The sequence below is a fragment of the Heptranchias perlo genome, chromosome 8, assembly GCF_035084215.1.
Source record: "Heptranchias perlo isolate sHepPer1 chromosome 8, sHepPer1.hap1, whole genome shotgun sequence".
Classification (NCBI taxonomy): domain Eukaryota; kingdom Metazoa; phylum Chordata; class Chondrichthyes; order Hexanchiformes; family Hexanchidae; genus Heptranchias; species Heptranchias perlo.
The window spans coordinates 74,740,541-74,754,857 of record NC_090332.1 but is presented as its reverse complement, the minus strand read 5'-3'; the positions used below and the strand labels follow the sequence as shown (position 1 = coordinate 74,754,857).

The window sequence follows — 14,317 nt, the reverse complement described above, 5'->3', positions numbered from 1 at the left end:
GCAGTCCGTGTGGTGACGGTTCTCCCACAGTGCTGTTAGGAAGGGAGTTCCAGGATTTTGACCCAGCGACAATGAAGGAACGGCAATATATTTCCAAGTCGGGATGGTGTGTGACTTGGAGGGGAACGTGCAGGTGGTGTTGTTCCCATGCGCCTGCTGCCCTTGTCCTTCTAGGTGGTAGAGGTCGCGGGTTTGGGAGGTGCTGTCGAAGAAGCCTTGGCGAGTTGCTGCAGTGCATCCTGTGGATGGTGCACACTGCAGCCACAGTGCGCCGGTGGTGAAGGGAGTGAATGTTTAGGGTGGTGGATGGGGTGCCAATCAAGTGGGCTGCTTTGTCCTGGATGGTGTTGAGCTTCTTGAGTGTTGTTGGAGCTGCACTCATCCAGGCAAGTGGAGAGTATTCCATCAAACTCCTGACTTGTGCCTTGTAGATGGTGGAAAGGCTTTGGGGAGTCAGGAGGTGAGTCACTCGCCGCAGAACACCCAGCCTCTGACCTGCTCTCGTAGCCACAGTATTTATATGGCTGGTCCAGTTAAGTTTCTGGTCAATGGTGACCCCCAGGATGTTGATGGTGGGGGATTCGGCGATGGTAATGCCATTGAATGTCAAGGGGAGGTGATTAGACTCTCTCTTGTTGGAGATGGTCATTGTCTGGCACTTGTCTGGCGCATTTGTTACTTGCCACTTATGAGCCCAAGCCTGGATGTTGTCCAGGTCTTGCTGCATGCGGGCTCGGACTGCTTCATTATCTGAGGGGTTGCGAATGGAACTGAACACTGTGCAGTCATCAGCGAACATCCCCATTTCTGACCTTATGAAGGAGGGAAGGTCATTGATGAAGCAGCTGAAGATGGTTGGGCCAAGGACACTGCCCTGAGGAACTCCTGCAGCAATGCCCTGGGGCTGAGATGACTGGCCTCCAACAACCACTACCATCTTCCTTTGTGCCAGGTATGACTCCAGCCACTGGAGAGTTTTCCCCCGATTCCCATTGACTTCAATTTTACTAGGGCTCCTTGATGCCACACTCGGTCAAATGCTGCCTTGATGTCAAAGGCAGTCACTCTCACCTCACCTCTGGAATTCAGCTCTTTTGTCCATGTTTGGACCAAGGCTGTAATGAGGTCTGGAGCCGAGTGGTCCTGGCGGAACCCAAACTGAGCATCGGTGAGCAGGTTATTGGTGAGTAAGTGCCGCTTGATAGCACTGTCGACGACACCTTCCATCACTTTGCTGATGATTGAGAGTAGACTGATGGGGCGGTAATTGGCCGGATTGGATTTGTCCTGCTTTTTGTGGTCAGGACATACCCGGGCAATTCTCCACATTGTCGGGTAGATGCCAGTGTTGTAGCTGTACTGGAACAGCTTGGCTAGAGGCGCAGCTAGTTCTGGAGCACAAGTCTTCAGCACCACAGCCAGGATGTTGTCGGGGCCCATAGCCTTTGCTGTATCCAGTGCACTCAGCCGTTTCTTGATATCACGTGGAGTGAATCGAATTGGCCGAAGACTGGCTTCCGCGATGGTGGGGATATCGGGAGGAGGCTGAGATGGATCATCCACTCGGCACTTCTGGCTGAAGATGGTTGCAAACGCTTCAGCCTTGTCTTTTGCACTCACGTGCTGGACTCCGCCATCATTGAGAATGGGGATGTTTGCAGAGCCTCCTCCTCCCGTTAGTTGTTTAAATGTCCACCACCATTCACGACTGGATGTGGCAGGACTGCAGAGCTTGGATCTGATCCGTTGGTTGTGGAATCACTTAGCTCTGTCTATAGCATGTTGCTTCCGCTGTTTAGCATGCATGTAGTCCTGAGTTGTAGCTTCACCAGGTTGGCACCTCATTTTTCGGTACACCTGGTGCTGCTCCTGGCATGCTCTTCTACACTCCTCATTGAACCAGGGTTGATCCCCTGGCTTGTTGGTAATGGTAGAGTGAGGAATATGCCAGGCCATGAGGTTACAGATTGTGCTGGAATACAATTCTGCTGCTGCTGATGGCCCACAGCGCCTCATGGATGCCCAGTTTTGAGCTGCTGGATCTGTTCTGAATCTATCCCATTTAGCATGGTGGTAGTGCCACACAACACGTTGGATGGTGTCCTCAGTGCGAAGACGGGACTTCATCTCCACGAGGACTGTGCGGTGGTCACTCCTACCAATACTGTCATGGACAGATGCATTTGCGACAGGTAGATTGGTGAGGACGAGGTCAAGTAAGTTTTTCCCTCGTGTTGGTTCGCTCACCACCTGCCGCAGGCCCAGTCTGGCAGCTATTTCCTTCAGGACTCGGCCAGCTCGGTCAGTAGTGGTGCTACCGAGCCACTCTTGGTGATGGACATTGAAGTCCCCCACCCAGAGTACATTCTGTGTCCTTGCTACCCTCAGTGCTTCCGCCAAGTGGTGCTCAACATGGAGGAGGACTGATTCATCAGCTGAGGGAGGACGGTAGGTGGTAATCAGCAGGAGGTTTCCTTGCCCATGTTTGACCTGATGCCATGAGATTTCATGGGGTCCAGAGTCAATGTTGAGGACTCCCAGGGCCACTCCCTCCTGACTGTATATCACTGTACCGCCACCTCTGGTGGGTCTGTCCTGCCGGTGGGACAGGACATACCCAGGGATGGTGATGGAAGAGTCTGGGACGTTGGCTGAAAGATATGATTCTGTAAGTATGGCTATTGCTTGACTAGTCTGTGGGACAGCTCTCCCAATTTTGGCACAAGTTCCCAGATGTTAGTAAGGAGGACCTTGCAGGGTCGACTGGGCTTGGTGTTTTGCCATTGTCGTGTCCGGTGCCTAGTGGTCCGTCCGGTTTTATTCTCATTATGACTTTTCGTAGCGAGATTTTTACAACTGAGTGGCTTGCTCGGCCATTTCAGAGGGCAATTAAGAATCAACCACGTTGCTGTGGGTCTGGAGTCACATATTGGCCAGACCGGGTAAGGACGGCAGGTTTCCTTCCCTAAAGGACATTAGTGAACCAGATGGGTTTTTACGACAATCCTGTAGTTTCATGGCCACCATTACTGATACTAGTATTTTAATTCCAGATTTTTATTTAATTAATTGAATTTAATTAATTAATTGAATTTAAATTCGCCAGCTGCCGTGGCGGGATTTGAATTCATGACTCTGGATTTTAGTCCAGACCTCTGGATTATTAGCCCAGTAACATAACCACTATGCTACCGTACCCCATCCCATGGGGATGGGATAGACAATAGCCATGGATGGGGTGGGACTGGGGTAACGGTGGTTGTCAGGTTTCAAGATTTTTACCTATTGGCCAAGAAGGGATCTCAGGCTAATTTATATTATGATGCTGCTGTGAAGTTAGATTCAGACCACAAAGGGTTAACTCTGAAACCCATACAATCCTACTGGAATATTGATTAAATCTATTAACTGAGCACCCAACAAAGTACTTAACACATTTGTGTATACTCCAAAACCATATCAGCTCAGGACAATGGAGGGAACATCGGAACAGGAGTAGGCCATTCAGCCCCTCAGGCCTGCTCCGCCATTCAATTAGATCATGGCTGACCTGTACCTCAATTCCACTTACCTGCCTTAGCTCCATATCCCTTGATGCCCTTACTTAATGAGAATCTATCAATCTCAGTCTTGAAAGCTCCAATTGTCCCCAGCATCCACAACCTTTTGGGTAAGAGAATTCCAGATTTCTACTACTCTGTGTGAAAAAATGTTACAATAAATTCCCTCCTAAATAGCCTAGTTCTAATTTTAAGGTTATGTACCAATGTTCTTGATTCCCCCATCAGAGGAAATAGTTTCTCTGTAACTACCCTAATGAATCCTTCTAACATTTTAAACAACTGGATCAGATCACCCCTCAATCTTCTGCACTCAAGGGAATACAAGCCAAGTTTATGCAACTTGTCCTCCTAATTTAACCCTCTAAGCCCCAGATGCATTTTGGTGAATGTACCAATATATCCTTCCTGAGGTGCAGTGCCCAGAACTGAAAAAAGTACTTCAGATGGAGTCTGACCAAGGCTCTATACAACTGAAGCATAATTTCCTCTCCTTTGTATTCCAGTCCACTTGAGATAAAGGCTGACATTTCATTCGCCTTTTTGATTGTTTTTTTGTACCTGTCCACTAGGTTTAAATGAGAGGATCATTAACACATGACAGAGAGGAAAGATACTCCTACCCTGCCCCTGTTTATTTTCTCTACTGCCAACTGCCTCTTCAATCCCCTCTACCCTGCCCCCTCCACCCTAACCTCTAACAAGTGCAAGGATCCTGTGACTAAGTGTATAGACTTACATTACCCATTGGCTGTCGAGTTGTAATTAAATTCAAACATCCAATTGTCAACTTACCAGCAGCCCGATTTAGTATCTGCCATTACATGCCAACCTACAAAGAGATGGCCAAGAGAAGCTCATTAGGACCTTTCATGCTGCCCCATCCATTCGACAATCTTGCGCATCACCCTCCCCAAATCCCAATTATGCTAATTCCTGGGAAGGCAAAAAAACCTGTGGCCATTTCCAGGAAAAACTCGGAATTCCTCCTTTGATTCCCCAAAGCTCCAGGAGACCACAGTAAACCCTGATACATCACTAGATGTGGTTAGCCAACCAACCTCCTTTTGTTCTTTTTGTACCAACACCCTTAGGATCGTAGCTCTGTACAGGACCAGAGATGACCTCTGCCAGTCCGAAATGTCATAGACTTCCTATTCCACTTTATCTCTCATATCCTTCCATAGTCGTGCCTGCCAAAAATGTATCCATCACCCTCTTGAAATTTGTAATATCTTCTGATTCTTTTGCTTCCCTGCGTAGCCTATCAACATATTCACTACTCCACACGGACTGCAGCAGTTCAAGAAGGCGGCTCACCATCACCTTCTCAAGGGCAGTTAGGGATGGGCAATAAATGTTGGCCTTGCCAGCAACGCCCACAATCCATGAATGAATAAAAAAAAACTCGAGACTTGAGCACAAAAACCTAGGCTGACACTCCAGTGCAATACTGAACGAGCGCTGCACTGTCAGAGGTGCTGTCTTTCAGATGAGACGTTAAACCGAGGCCTCGTCTGCCATATCAGATGGACTTAAAGATCTCATGGGACTATTTAGAAGAGGAGCAGGGGAGTTCTCCCCGGTGTCCTGGCCAATATTTATCCCTCAACCCGCATAGTTAAAAAAACAAATTATCGGGTCATTATCACACTGCTGTTTGTGGGACCTTGCTGTGCGCAAATTGGCTGCTGCGATTCCTACATTACAACAGTGACGACATTTCAAAGGTACTCAACTGTCTCTAAAGTGCTTTGGGATGTCCTGAGGTCGTGAAAGGGGCTCCATGAATGCAATTTCTTCTTTCTTTACTCTGCATCAAGAGGTTTTTGTTATATAACATATCACTGAGTGGACAAAGACCCCTTATCGTCCAATCCACAGACTAACAGGATGATAAGTCGAAAAAAAATGTACCGGAATCTCTGGTTTGGATGGTGTGGTTTTGTCTTTTCCTCCTTTGTCTTTGTCTTTGTCACTCTTATCAGCTGCCTTGTCCTTTCCTTTCTTGGTATGTTTGGTTGTTGGTGGGGGTTTTGGCTCTTCATTCTCAGGAGAAACAGGGTCAAAACTCCTCTCTCAAAAAACAAGACATAAACGTTTACAGCAAAAACAAGATGATGTTGTGGATGCTTTATATTTTCAGCTTGTTACATGGGTAGGCATTACGCATTGGTAGTGAGGATTCTTAAACACATATTGGAACAATAATTCACTATTCAGAACAAACACTTTCTGAATGTATACTCATGCAGTAGTCACTTAGAGACGTAAACCACGTAAATCGTCAGGCGTGCGATCTTGGCACTAATGTTGGGATTGTGTCTGCAGTGGAACTTCACCACTTGTCCAGCTGAAGCTCATGCTCCCACCTCAAAAAAGGACCCTGGAATGCTGGCAGGAGCTGGGAGTGGGGGGGGGGGGGGAGAAATAGAGGTTACTGTGTCTCCTCGTCTGAAGAACAATCTGCCACTAAAAGCCCCCATAGAAAGGGGTCACTTCAAAATGTTCAAAATAAATTAAGCCACCCCCCTCATCTTCAAGGATTCAAGTCCTGACTCCATCATAATTACCAGGTGGACCCCACTCCCGGCAGTTTTAGAGAGGTACGCCTGTTGAGGTCAGTTGTATTTCCCGACTGAGTGCCAGGAAGCAGGAACTCTAGACTAAGGGAGTTCCTGCCCCCTTTATGTTGATGACCTTGTGTTACCATTAGAAAGTATGAACATTCTAATTAGTAATTGTGAGGCACAGAGAGAGAGACACACACAGTGAATTTCCTCTTCTTAATTTGAGTTCATTTTCAAATTTTCTGGGTGGGCTGTGTTGCATTGACAGCAAGAACAGTCTCTTATTATCACCTGCTTGGTGTTGGTGATTGTTAGAAAGTGTGAACATTCTAATTACTGATTGCGAAGAACCGAGTCAGAGACATGACCGTGTCTTTCAAAAAGTAAAAGTACCAATGAGGAAAATTGAGCAATCAAATCCCCCAATTTGTTCCAAAGCTAACATTCATGAATCAGCAAGTACCAGAAAACTGACCAAATCACCAAAACTTTTATTATGCTGCTTTGTTAGCCATTTTCCTTATTCACTCGGGTCAGTGCACATAGTTAGGAATAACATTTGTCGCTTAACTATTATGTTTTTGGGTCTTTTTAAACCTTCTTACACTCAACTGTCATTGGAGAGTCCGAACTCCCCAAACCTTTGAGAGTGTCTACATTTGCCTGGATATCTAAATAAGGTTTTAGTAATGCGCCTAGGTAAAGGAACAGCGAGCCCTGATAATTACTATTATTTACTGGACTATCTTAGGCCTCTATAAGGTCTCACTTCAGTCTTTGAAAGTGGCAGAGTATCACAGCAGACCTTGTTTAAGTTTTAAAATATGAAACAAATTGATTAAATAAACAATTGACAAGCAAATAATCTAACAGTGATATATATAACTCTAGGGATTGGATCGATTTTAACTGCCCACCTGCCAGCTGTTAGGGTTAAAATCGCCCCTAATGGCCCTGAAATTCCTTACTCCAGGGACTTGAGTCTATAGTCCACTCCAGTGCAGTACTGAGGGAGTGCTGCACTACTGGAGGTGTCGTCTTCTGGATGAGACATTAAACCGAGGCCCCTGTCTGTCCTCTCAGGAGAACGTAATAGATCCAACAGCGCTATTTCAAAGAAGAGGGGAGTTCTCCCCAGTGTCCTGGCCAATATTTATCCCTCAATCAACATCACTAAAACAGATTATCTGGTCATTATCACATCGCTGTTTGTGGGACCTTATGCGCAAATTGGCTGCGCCCCTTTCTACATTTCAACAGAGACTACACTTCAAAAATACTTCTTTGGCCGTAAAGCGCTTTGGGACGCTCTGAGGTCCTGAAAGGCACTACGTAAATGCTAGTTCTTTTTAGTACAGGGGAAAAAAAAATAGGAAAACATTATCTGGTCCAACCAGCCCATCCCATCCATACGTATACCATCGACCTATCCCCACCCACTCCCCCAAATCACACAATCTCTTGAGAGAAGTGGGAAAAAAAACAGGGAGGAAAACCCTTAGGCTAATTTGGGGAAGAGTTATGGGAAATTGCCCACCAATCCCTGCAGACAATCAAGCAAGTTCCAGGAGGATACATTAACTGATCACCCCAGAAACGAAATTACCCGTATGGAATGCTACGTAAGGTCTACCAGTTTTATTTAAAAATAAATGCTTCAACAGTAAGCTGAAGTAAGAATATAGCCATGGTACTCAATTACAAACTTTATAGGAATGGCAAATTCATACTCCAGATGGCACTACAGCTTAAATAAAATAAAACCCAAGTGTGAGGTCAAGTTGGAAAGATAAATACTTCCAGCTATGAGCAAATTCAGTGCAAAATGGACCTAATCATAAAACAAATTATTTTTTAAATAACTGTACCACTTTTGAGCAGGAAAGATAGATTGGCTACCTTGTAGGTCTTCATTTCTTTGAAGCACATGGATCCTCCAAACGTTGGAGGAGTAAAGCCCAGTTTGATTGGTTTTGGGGAAATTCCCTCGGAGCTGCTCCCGCTCCACCATCATTACTTCTCCACTAGTGAGGAGGGAACCCCTTGCAAGACAAAGGAATGAGGAGTCCTGGGATTGAGAAGCCCTGGGGAAGGAGAACCCAGGGTCTGGGAACATCGGTGTGGTCCTGGATCAGGGGAGAAGGACAGGCTCGGAGTGGAACAGTGGTCTGGAATCAGTAAAAGGGCAATCTAGGGGGATGTGAGCACCTAGCGGAGATTGGAGGGGAGAAGGACTGGGAAGATGGGGTTCTAGGGACATTGGGAGTTGCTGAGTTCTGGCAGTATTGGTGACACTGTTGTGGGGGCATGGGCCCGAGGAGAACTGCCCCTAGCTTTTTTTGGGCCATCATATGCTATCCCTCCAATACGTTGCTGAACAGGTTAAAAAATGACTTCATCTGCCATAAAAATCTACAGAAATTATGTTAAATGTTCTAATTTATCAGAACACAGACAAGTAAATCACTCCTGTCTGCTCTATGGTGAATGCTTTAATATGCCAAGGTTTTTCAGTCAAGTTGTTCCAATTGAAAATCACCATAAATGAGGGTGAATGGATTTTTGCGGACATGTTCCATTTATATTGTTTGTCGCAGGTGGCACACTTGTAGTCGGGCAGCAAGAATGCAAAGTAGTTGTTTTCACTCCCAGCTCTGCCTGTCTCCGATGTAATCATCAGAATATTTTGGAAGTTCCACTGGAGACAAAATCAGACAAAGAAAATGGCCGCCATCGTGCCGTACAACAACAACAACTTGCAATTACATAGCACCTTTTAATATAGTAAAACATCCCAAGGCGCTTCACAGGAATGTTATCAGACAAGAATTTGACATCGAGCCACATAAGGGGAGGTGACCAAAAGCTTGGTCAGAGAGATAGGCTTTAAGGAGGGTCTTAAAGGAGGAGAGGTAAAGAGGCAGAGAGGTTTAGGAAAGGAATTCCAGAGACTAGGGTCAAGCCAGCTGAAGGCACTGCCATCAATGGTGGGGTGAAGGAAATCGGGGAAAACACAAGTGACCAGACTTGGAGGAAAATGGAGTTCTCGGACGTTTCAGGGCTGGAGGAGATTACAAAAATAGGGAGGGGCAAGGCCATGGAGGGATTTGAACACAAGGATGAGAATTTTGAAATTGAGGTCTCGCTGGACCAGGAGCCAGTGTCGGTCAGCGAGCACAGTGCTGATGGGTGAACGGGACTTGGTGTGAGTTAGGATATGGGCAGCAGAGTTTTGGCTGAACTGAAGTTTACGGAGGGTGAATGATGGGAAGCCAGCCAGGAGACTGCTGCCTCACCCCATAATCTCCTTTATTGTTCACTCCTAAACGCCCTTTGTCTTCCTCAGTCCTAATCTCCCCCCACACCTCATTCCAAACCTTCTCCCCTCCTAATTCCCCTTTATCCCATCATCTATCCCACTTCCCGGCTGATAATATGACACGTTTGCTCTTTAAGCCACTTATTGAGCTGTAATCTATTTATATAGTAGTAAGCATTTTAACCAACAAAGTGTCACAAGCCTGAGATGGGTGAAGAATCAGGAGCAAAATGGGTCTGGGAGCAGAACAAAGAGCCGAGGCCCGTGCATGGACAAAGACAGAGGTGGTGGGGCAAGCGCAGGGTGCAGGCCAACGCCTAACATGACAGGCCCAAAAACGGCATATGGGAGATAGCAGGGGTACATGTAGGGACCAGGAAGTGGGGAATGGGAGAATAAGGAGGCTACAGCGCACCCAAGGTGAGCAAAGGTGGCAGATGGCAGGAAATGAGAGGGGAAGTGGGCAGGCCATGAAGCATCAGAAATGAGGTGATTGAGGAATGATTGAGAGCTGGCAGTGGATATATGAAAGGTGAGTAGATTAAGTGGGAATGGGGTCTAGGAGTGGGGCAGGTGCGCTTAGCCGGAGCCAACACCAGGAATGGACCTTAAGTGGCTATGGAGGGCTGAAGCGACTGAGAATAAGTGATGGTGGAAGTGAGGGGAGGGCCTTTCAGTGGAAGAGGTGGGTGACAAGGTGGAGAGGTGCCATATCACCACCTAGTGGCAGGAGGCTTGTAGCTGCAACACGTCTGGCAAATAGGATTTTGCCATTGTAAAATGTTGACATCGGATTTTGCTATTATAAAACATTGACATAAAAAGGCATGACTCATATGATGACACAGGAAGTACAGTTAACGTGGAAAGGAAGTGTGCCCATCGTGCTGAACTTTTAATAAATTATAGATAGATGGCCAGTGGATTTTCTGTTGATTGAGCTTTTTTCTGTTATTGTTCTGTGAGGATTGCACTATTGCATTGTATGGTACCCAGTGAAGAGAAAGGAAACAAAAATTAGTCTTGCTGTTACGTAACACTTCGCAATACACATCGATTTCTTCGAAACAAATTAACAGAATGACAGTGCGTTTTTACCTGCAATCTCGCTGTTGTCCATATCCTTCTGTGATTCAGCAAAAATTAATTCGCTTTCAGTTAGCGGCCAGCTTTTGTGAAGAACTAATGCTTGAATGATGTATTTGTGAGGCTGTGGAATAATGGATTGTTAATATATTAATGATGACGTAATTGACTGGGATTTGTGATTTCACACAATCTTGCATGTATCCTGTCACTTTTACAAATGAACAAATTTTACAAACTGCACTGAGACTTCAATTAATCAATGGGTTAGATGAGTTTAGATTACGTGACACAGCAAAAGCTGCATCGTTCGATTATTACTGCTTCTTCCACGTCAAAAGGTTGAAGTTGCAAAAGTAAACAGAGGACGGGGACAATTTCAGCAGTGAGTTCTCCCGCTCGCCTGCCATAATTTTGGCTTTTCCAGGCTTTATGTGGCTTTTCCGGCAAAGTTACGGTGGACGTTGGGGAAAGCTCCCACAGAAATTCACCCTTAGATTAGTTATAGGACAAATTTTATCCCTCCTACTAGGCTGGCACTCCAGCGCAGTACTAAGTGAAAGCTGCACTGTCGGAGAAGCCGTCTTTTGGATAAGACATTAAACTGAGGTCCCTGCTGCCCTCTCAGGTGGATGTAAAAGATCCCATGGCACTACTTAGAAGAACAGCAGGGGAGTTCTCCCTGGTGTCCTGACAACATTTATCCCTCAGCCAACATCACTAAAAACCAGATTATCTGGTCATTATCTCGTTGCTGTTTGTGGGACCTTGCTGTCGGCAAATTGGCTGCCGCATTTCCTCCATTCCAACAGTACTTCATTGACTGTAAAGCGCTTTGGGACATCCCAAGATTGTGAAAGGCGCTATATAAATATAAGTTCTTTCTTCACTGAAAACCAGCTATATAGGGGATACCATCCGAGAGGGTGCTACGAAGAATACCCTCCCAAGTGGAGCGATAAAACTCATAAGCTGCAAGGTGAATTTACAGTAAGACCACTCATTTATTTAATACCTTATCCTCGGTGCTTAACACTTTGATTATCATGCATTACGAATTTCTTTTTGTCAAAACATTTTAGTTTTAGAGTGCATTTACACTGCAGTGATAGGATTGGCACGAAGCATTTTCACTTTGCACCGACACTAGGAATATAGGAACAGGAGTAGGCCATTCAGCCCCTCAAGCCTGTTCCGACATTCAATTAGATCATGGCTGATTCGTATCTTAATTCCATCGACTCGCCTTGGTTCCATAACCCTTAATACACTTGCCTAATAAAAACCTATCAATCTCAGTTTTTAAATTTTCAATTGATCTAGCCTCAATAGCTTTTCAGGGGAGAGAGTTCCAGATTTCCACTACCCTTTGTGTGAAGAAGTGCTTCCTGACATCACCCCTGAATGGCCTAGCTCTAATTTTAAGATTATGCCCCCTTGTTCTGGACGCCCCCACCAGAGGAAATAATTTCCCTCTATCTACCCTATGAACTCCTTTAATCGTCTTAAACACCTCAATTAGATCTTCTATACTCAAGGGAATACAAGACTAGGCTATACAATCTGTCCTCATAATTTGACCCTTTAAGCCCTGGTATCATTCACTAAGGAGTTGTTGTGCACCTTCAGAACCGGGGTCCAACCTGACTCCGAACTGAAGTGCAAGATAACATCCCCTGCATTTACAAAGCCTTTTTTAAACCTGCTGGCATGGGGCAGGAGGGTGCCAATGGTGAGCCCTGAGTGGCACATGTGCCTACTGGCCCTATGCAAATGACATGTCCTTCCATTGACACCACAAACTCTGGCGGGAGTCGGTGTTGGGAGGCATCGGCGGATGCGATCACCGCTCGTGGAATTTTGGGCAGAGTCCGGCTGAGTGGTTTCAGTGGTGGAGGGGCAGAGGCAGGAAACGTTGCAGAGGTGGAAATAAGCAGTCTTGGTAATGAATAGGATGTGGGGCTTGAAGTTCAGCTCAGTGTCGAACAGGATACCAAAGCTTCACACAGTCTGGCTGCGACTGAGCGAGTGGCCGGAATGTGGGATAGTGTCAGTGGCAGAGTCTACAGCGGGGACTGAAGTTAATGGCTTTGGTCTTCCCAATGTTCACTTGGAGAAAGTGTTGAGGTCATCCATGACACCGTTTGTAGTGTACTTGCATCTTTAAACATTAGTATGCAGAGAGAAGACAATCTACAAAGTCTTATTAATTCACGACAATGCTTACCATTTGTTTAATTGCAGGCTCCTCCTCTGGGACTGAATTTCGGTTGGAACTACTCTCCCCTTTTAACGCTGATGATCTTTGTTCACTTCCTGCCTTAGGGGAACCTCTTGCAGTTTTGTTACCCGAGCTCGAAGTACTTCCCAATTTCTTGGTCCCTACCCCAACACCAAGACTTTCGGAAAATTTATTTGACGATGCTATGAGTAAATGTAAAGTAATTATTATCAAAACTGGATTGCCTGAAAGGGTGGTGGAAGCAGATTCAATCCTAACTTTCAAAAGCAAATTGGATAAATACTTGAAAAGGAAAAATTTGCAGGGCTATGAGGAAAGAGCAGGCAGAATGGGACTAATTGGCTAGCTCGTTCAAAGATTCGGCACAGGCTTGATGGGTCGAATGGCCTCCTTCTGTGTGCTGCATGATTCTACGACTGCGCAATAATAATGTGTAAGCCTAGAAATTAACGGTGGTGATATTGTTGTTCATATTCTTTTGTCTTTTTTCAACAGAGGGTGAAATCTATGGAGAAAAGTGCAGAGTAAGTTCGATACATTACAGTTTAACGAAGGAGTTCTGGAAGTCCAAGCGTATGTTATAAAAGGCTTTAAAATGCCCATTAGGGATGTTATTTTCTCAAAATAGTCAAGGAGGTTGGCCAGGCAGGATCTATCCCTTCTGGACCTGTGCTGGCCGCCACTTAGAGTTACTTTCCTAAGGGAATACCTTTTCTTCGTTCCTAATGATCAATTTCATTATTTGTTATCAGTTACTGATGTGAGACTAATGAGTCTGTGGTAACCCAGAGTTTGTTTTATCATCTTATTTTGAAAATAGGTACCATGCTTGTTTCCAATCCAGTGGGACCTTCACTGTATTCACTGGAGCCTTGTGATGACCTTCAGCACCTTTTACATTTCATCCCTTGTCTCAGGTAGATATCTACCATTTGTTATATGATTTGGAATGCACTGCCTGACAGGGTGGTGGAAGCTGATTCAATAGTAACTTCAAAAAGGAATTGGATATATACTTGACAATGGAAAATTTGCGAGGCTATGGGGAAAGAGCAGGGGAGTGGGCCTAATTGGATAGCTCTTTCAAAGAGCCTGCACAGGCATGATGGGTCGAATGGTGTCCTTCTGTGCTATAAGATTCTATGACCCATGGGATTTATTGAATTTGAGCCCTTTCAGCCTGTTTCGGGTCTCCAAACAAGTGATATCAGTCATTAGGTTTGATTGTAGAACCACCTATAATGAGTGGCATGTTACTAGAGTCCAACAGCATCAATAATCCAAATAAAAGTTTATCTGTATTTGGCAAATATGTGTTAAGGTTTGTAATGGATAAATCAAAAATAAGAAGTGGCTGATGTTAACACTGTTTTGGTAACTCAGGAAACTTTAATCTCTCTCAAAGAGTAAATCTCGAAGAGTCAACAAAGATCGGTGAGATGAGAAGCTTTTTTACGCAGTGAGTTATTATGATCTAGAATGCACTGCCTGAAAGGGTGGTGGAAGCAGATTTAATATAACTTTTAAAAGGGAATTGGAT

At 45.2% G+C, this 14,317-nt stretch overlaps 1 protein-coding gene across 3 annotated transcripts in view; it reads right to left on the bottom strand.

The window, feature by feature from the left end:
- The window catches only part of adgb (androglobin), a 225,624-nt gene that overhangs the window by 16,477 nt on the left and 194,830 nt on the right, over window positions 1-14,317 (bottom strand). For all 3 annotated transcript variants that reach the window (XM_067989325.1, XM_067989323.1, XM_067989324.1), the window contains 3 exons: window positions 12,763-12,959; window positions 10,548-10,659; window positions 5,478-5,638 (listed from right to left, as the gene is read on the bottom strand). In XM_067989325.1, coding sequence (XP_067845426.1) covers window positions 5,478-5,638; window positions 10,548-10,659; window positions 12,763-12,959 — 470 coding nt within the window. The remainder of the gene's footprint in view (window positions 1-5,477; window positions 5,639-10,547; window positions 10,660-12,762; window positions 12,960-14,317) is intronic.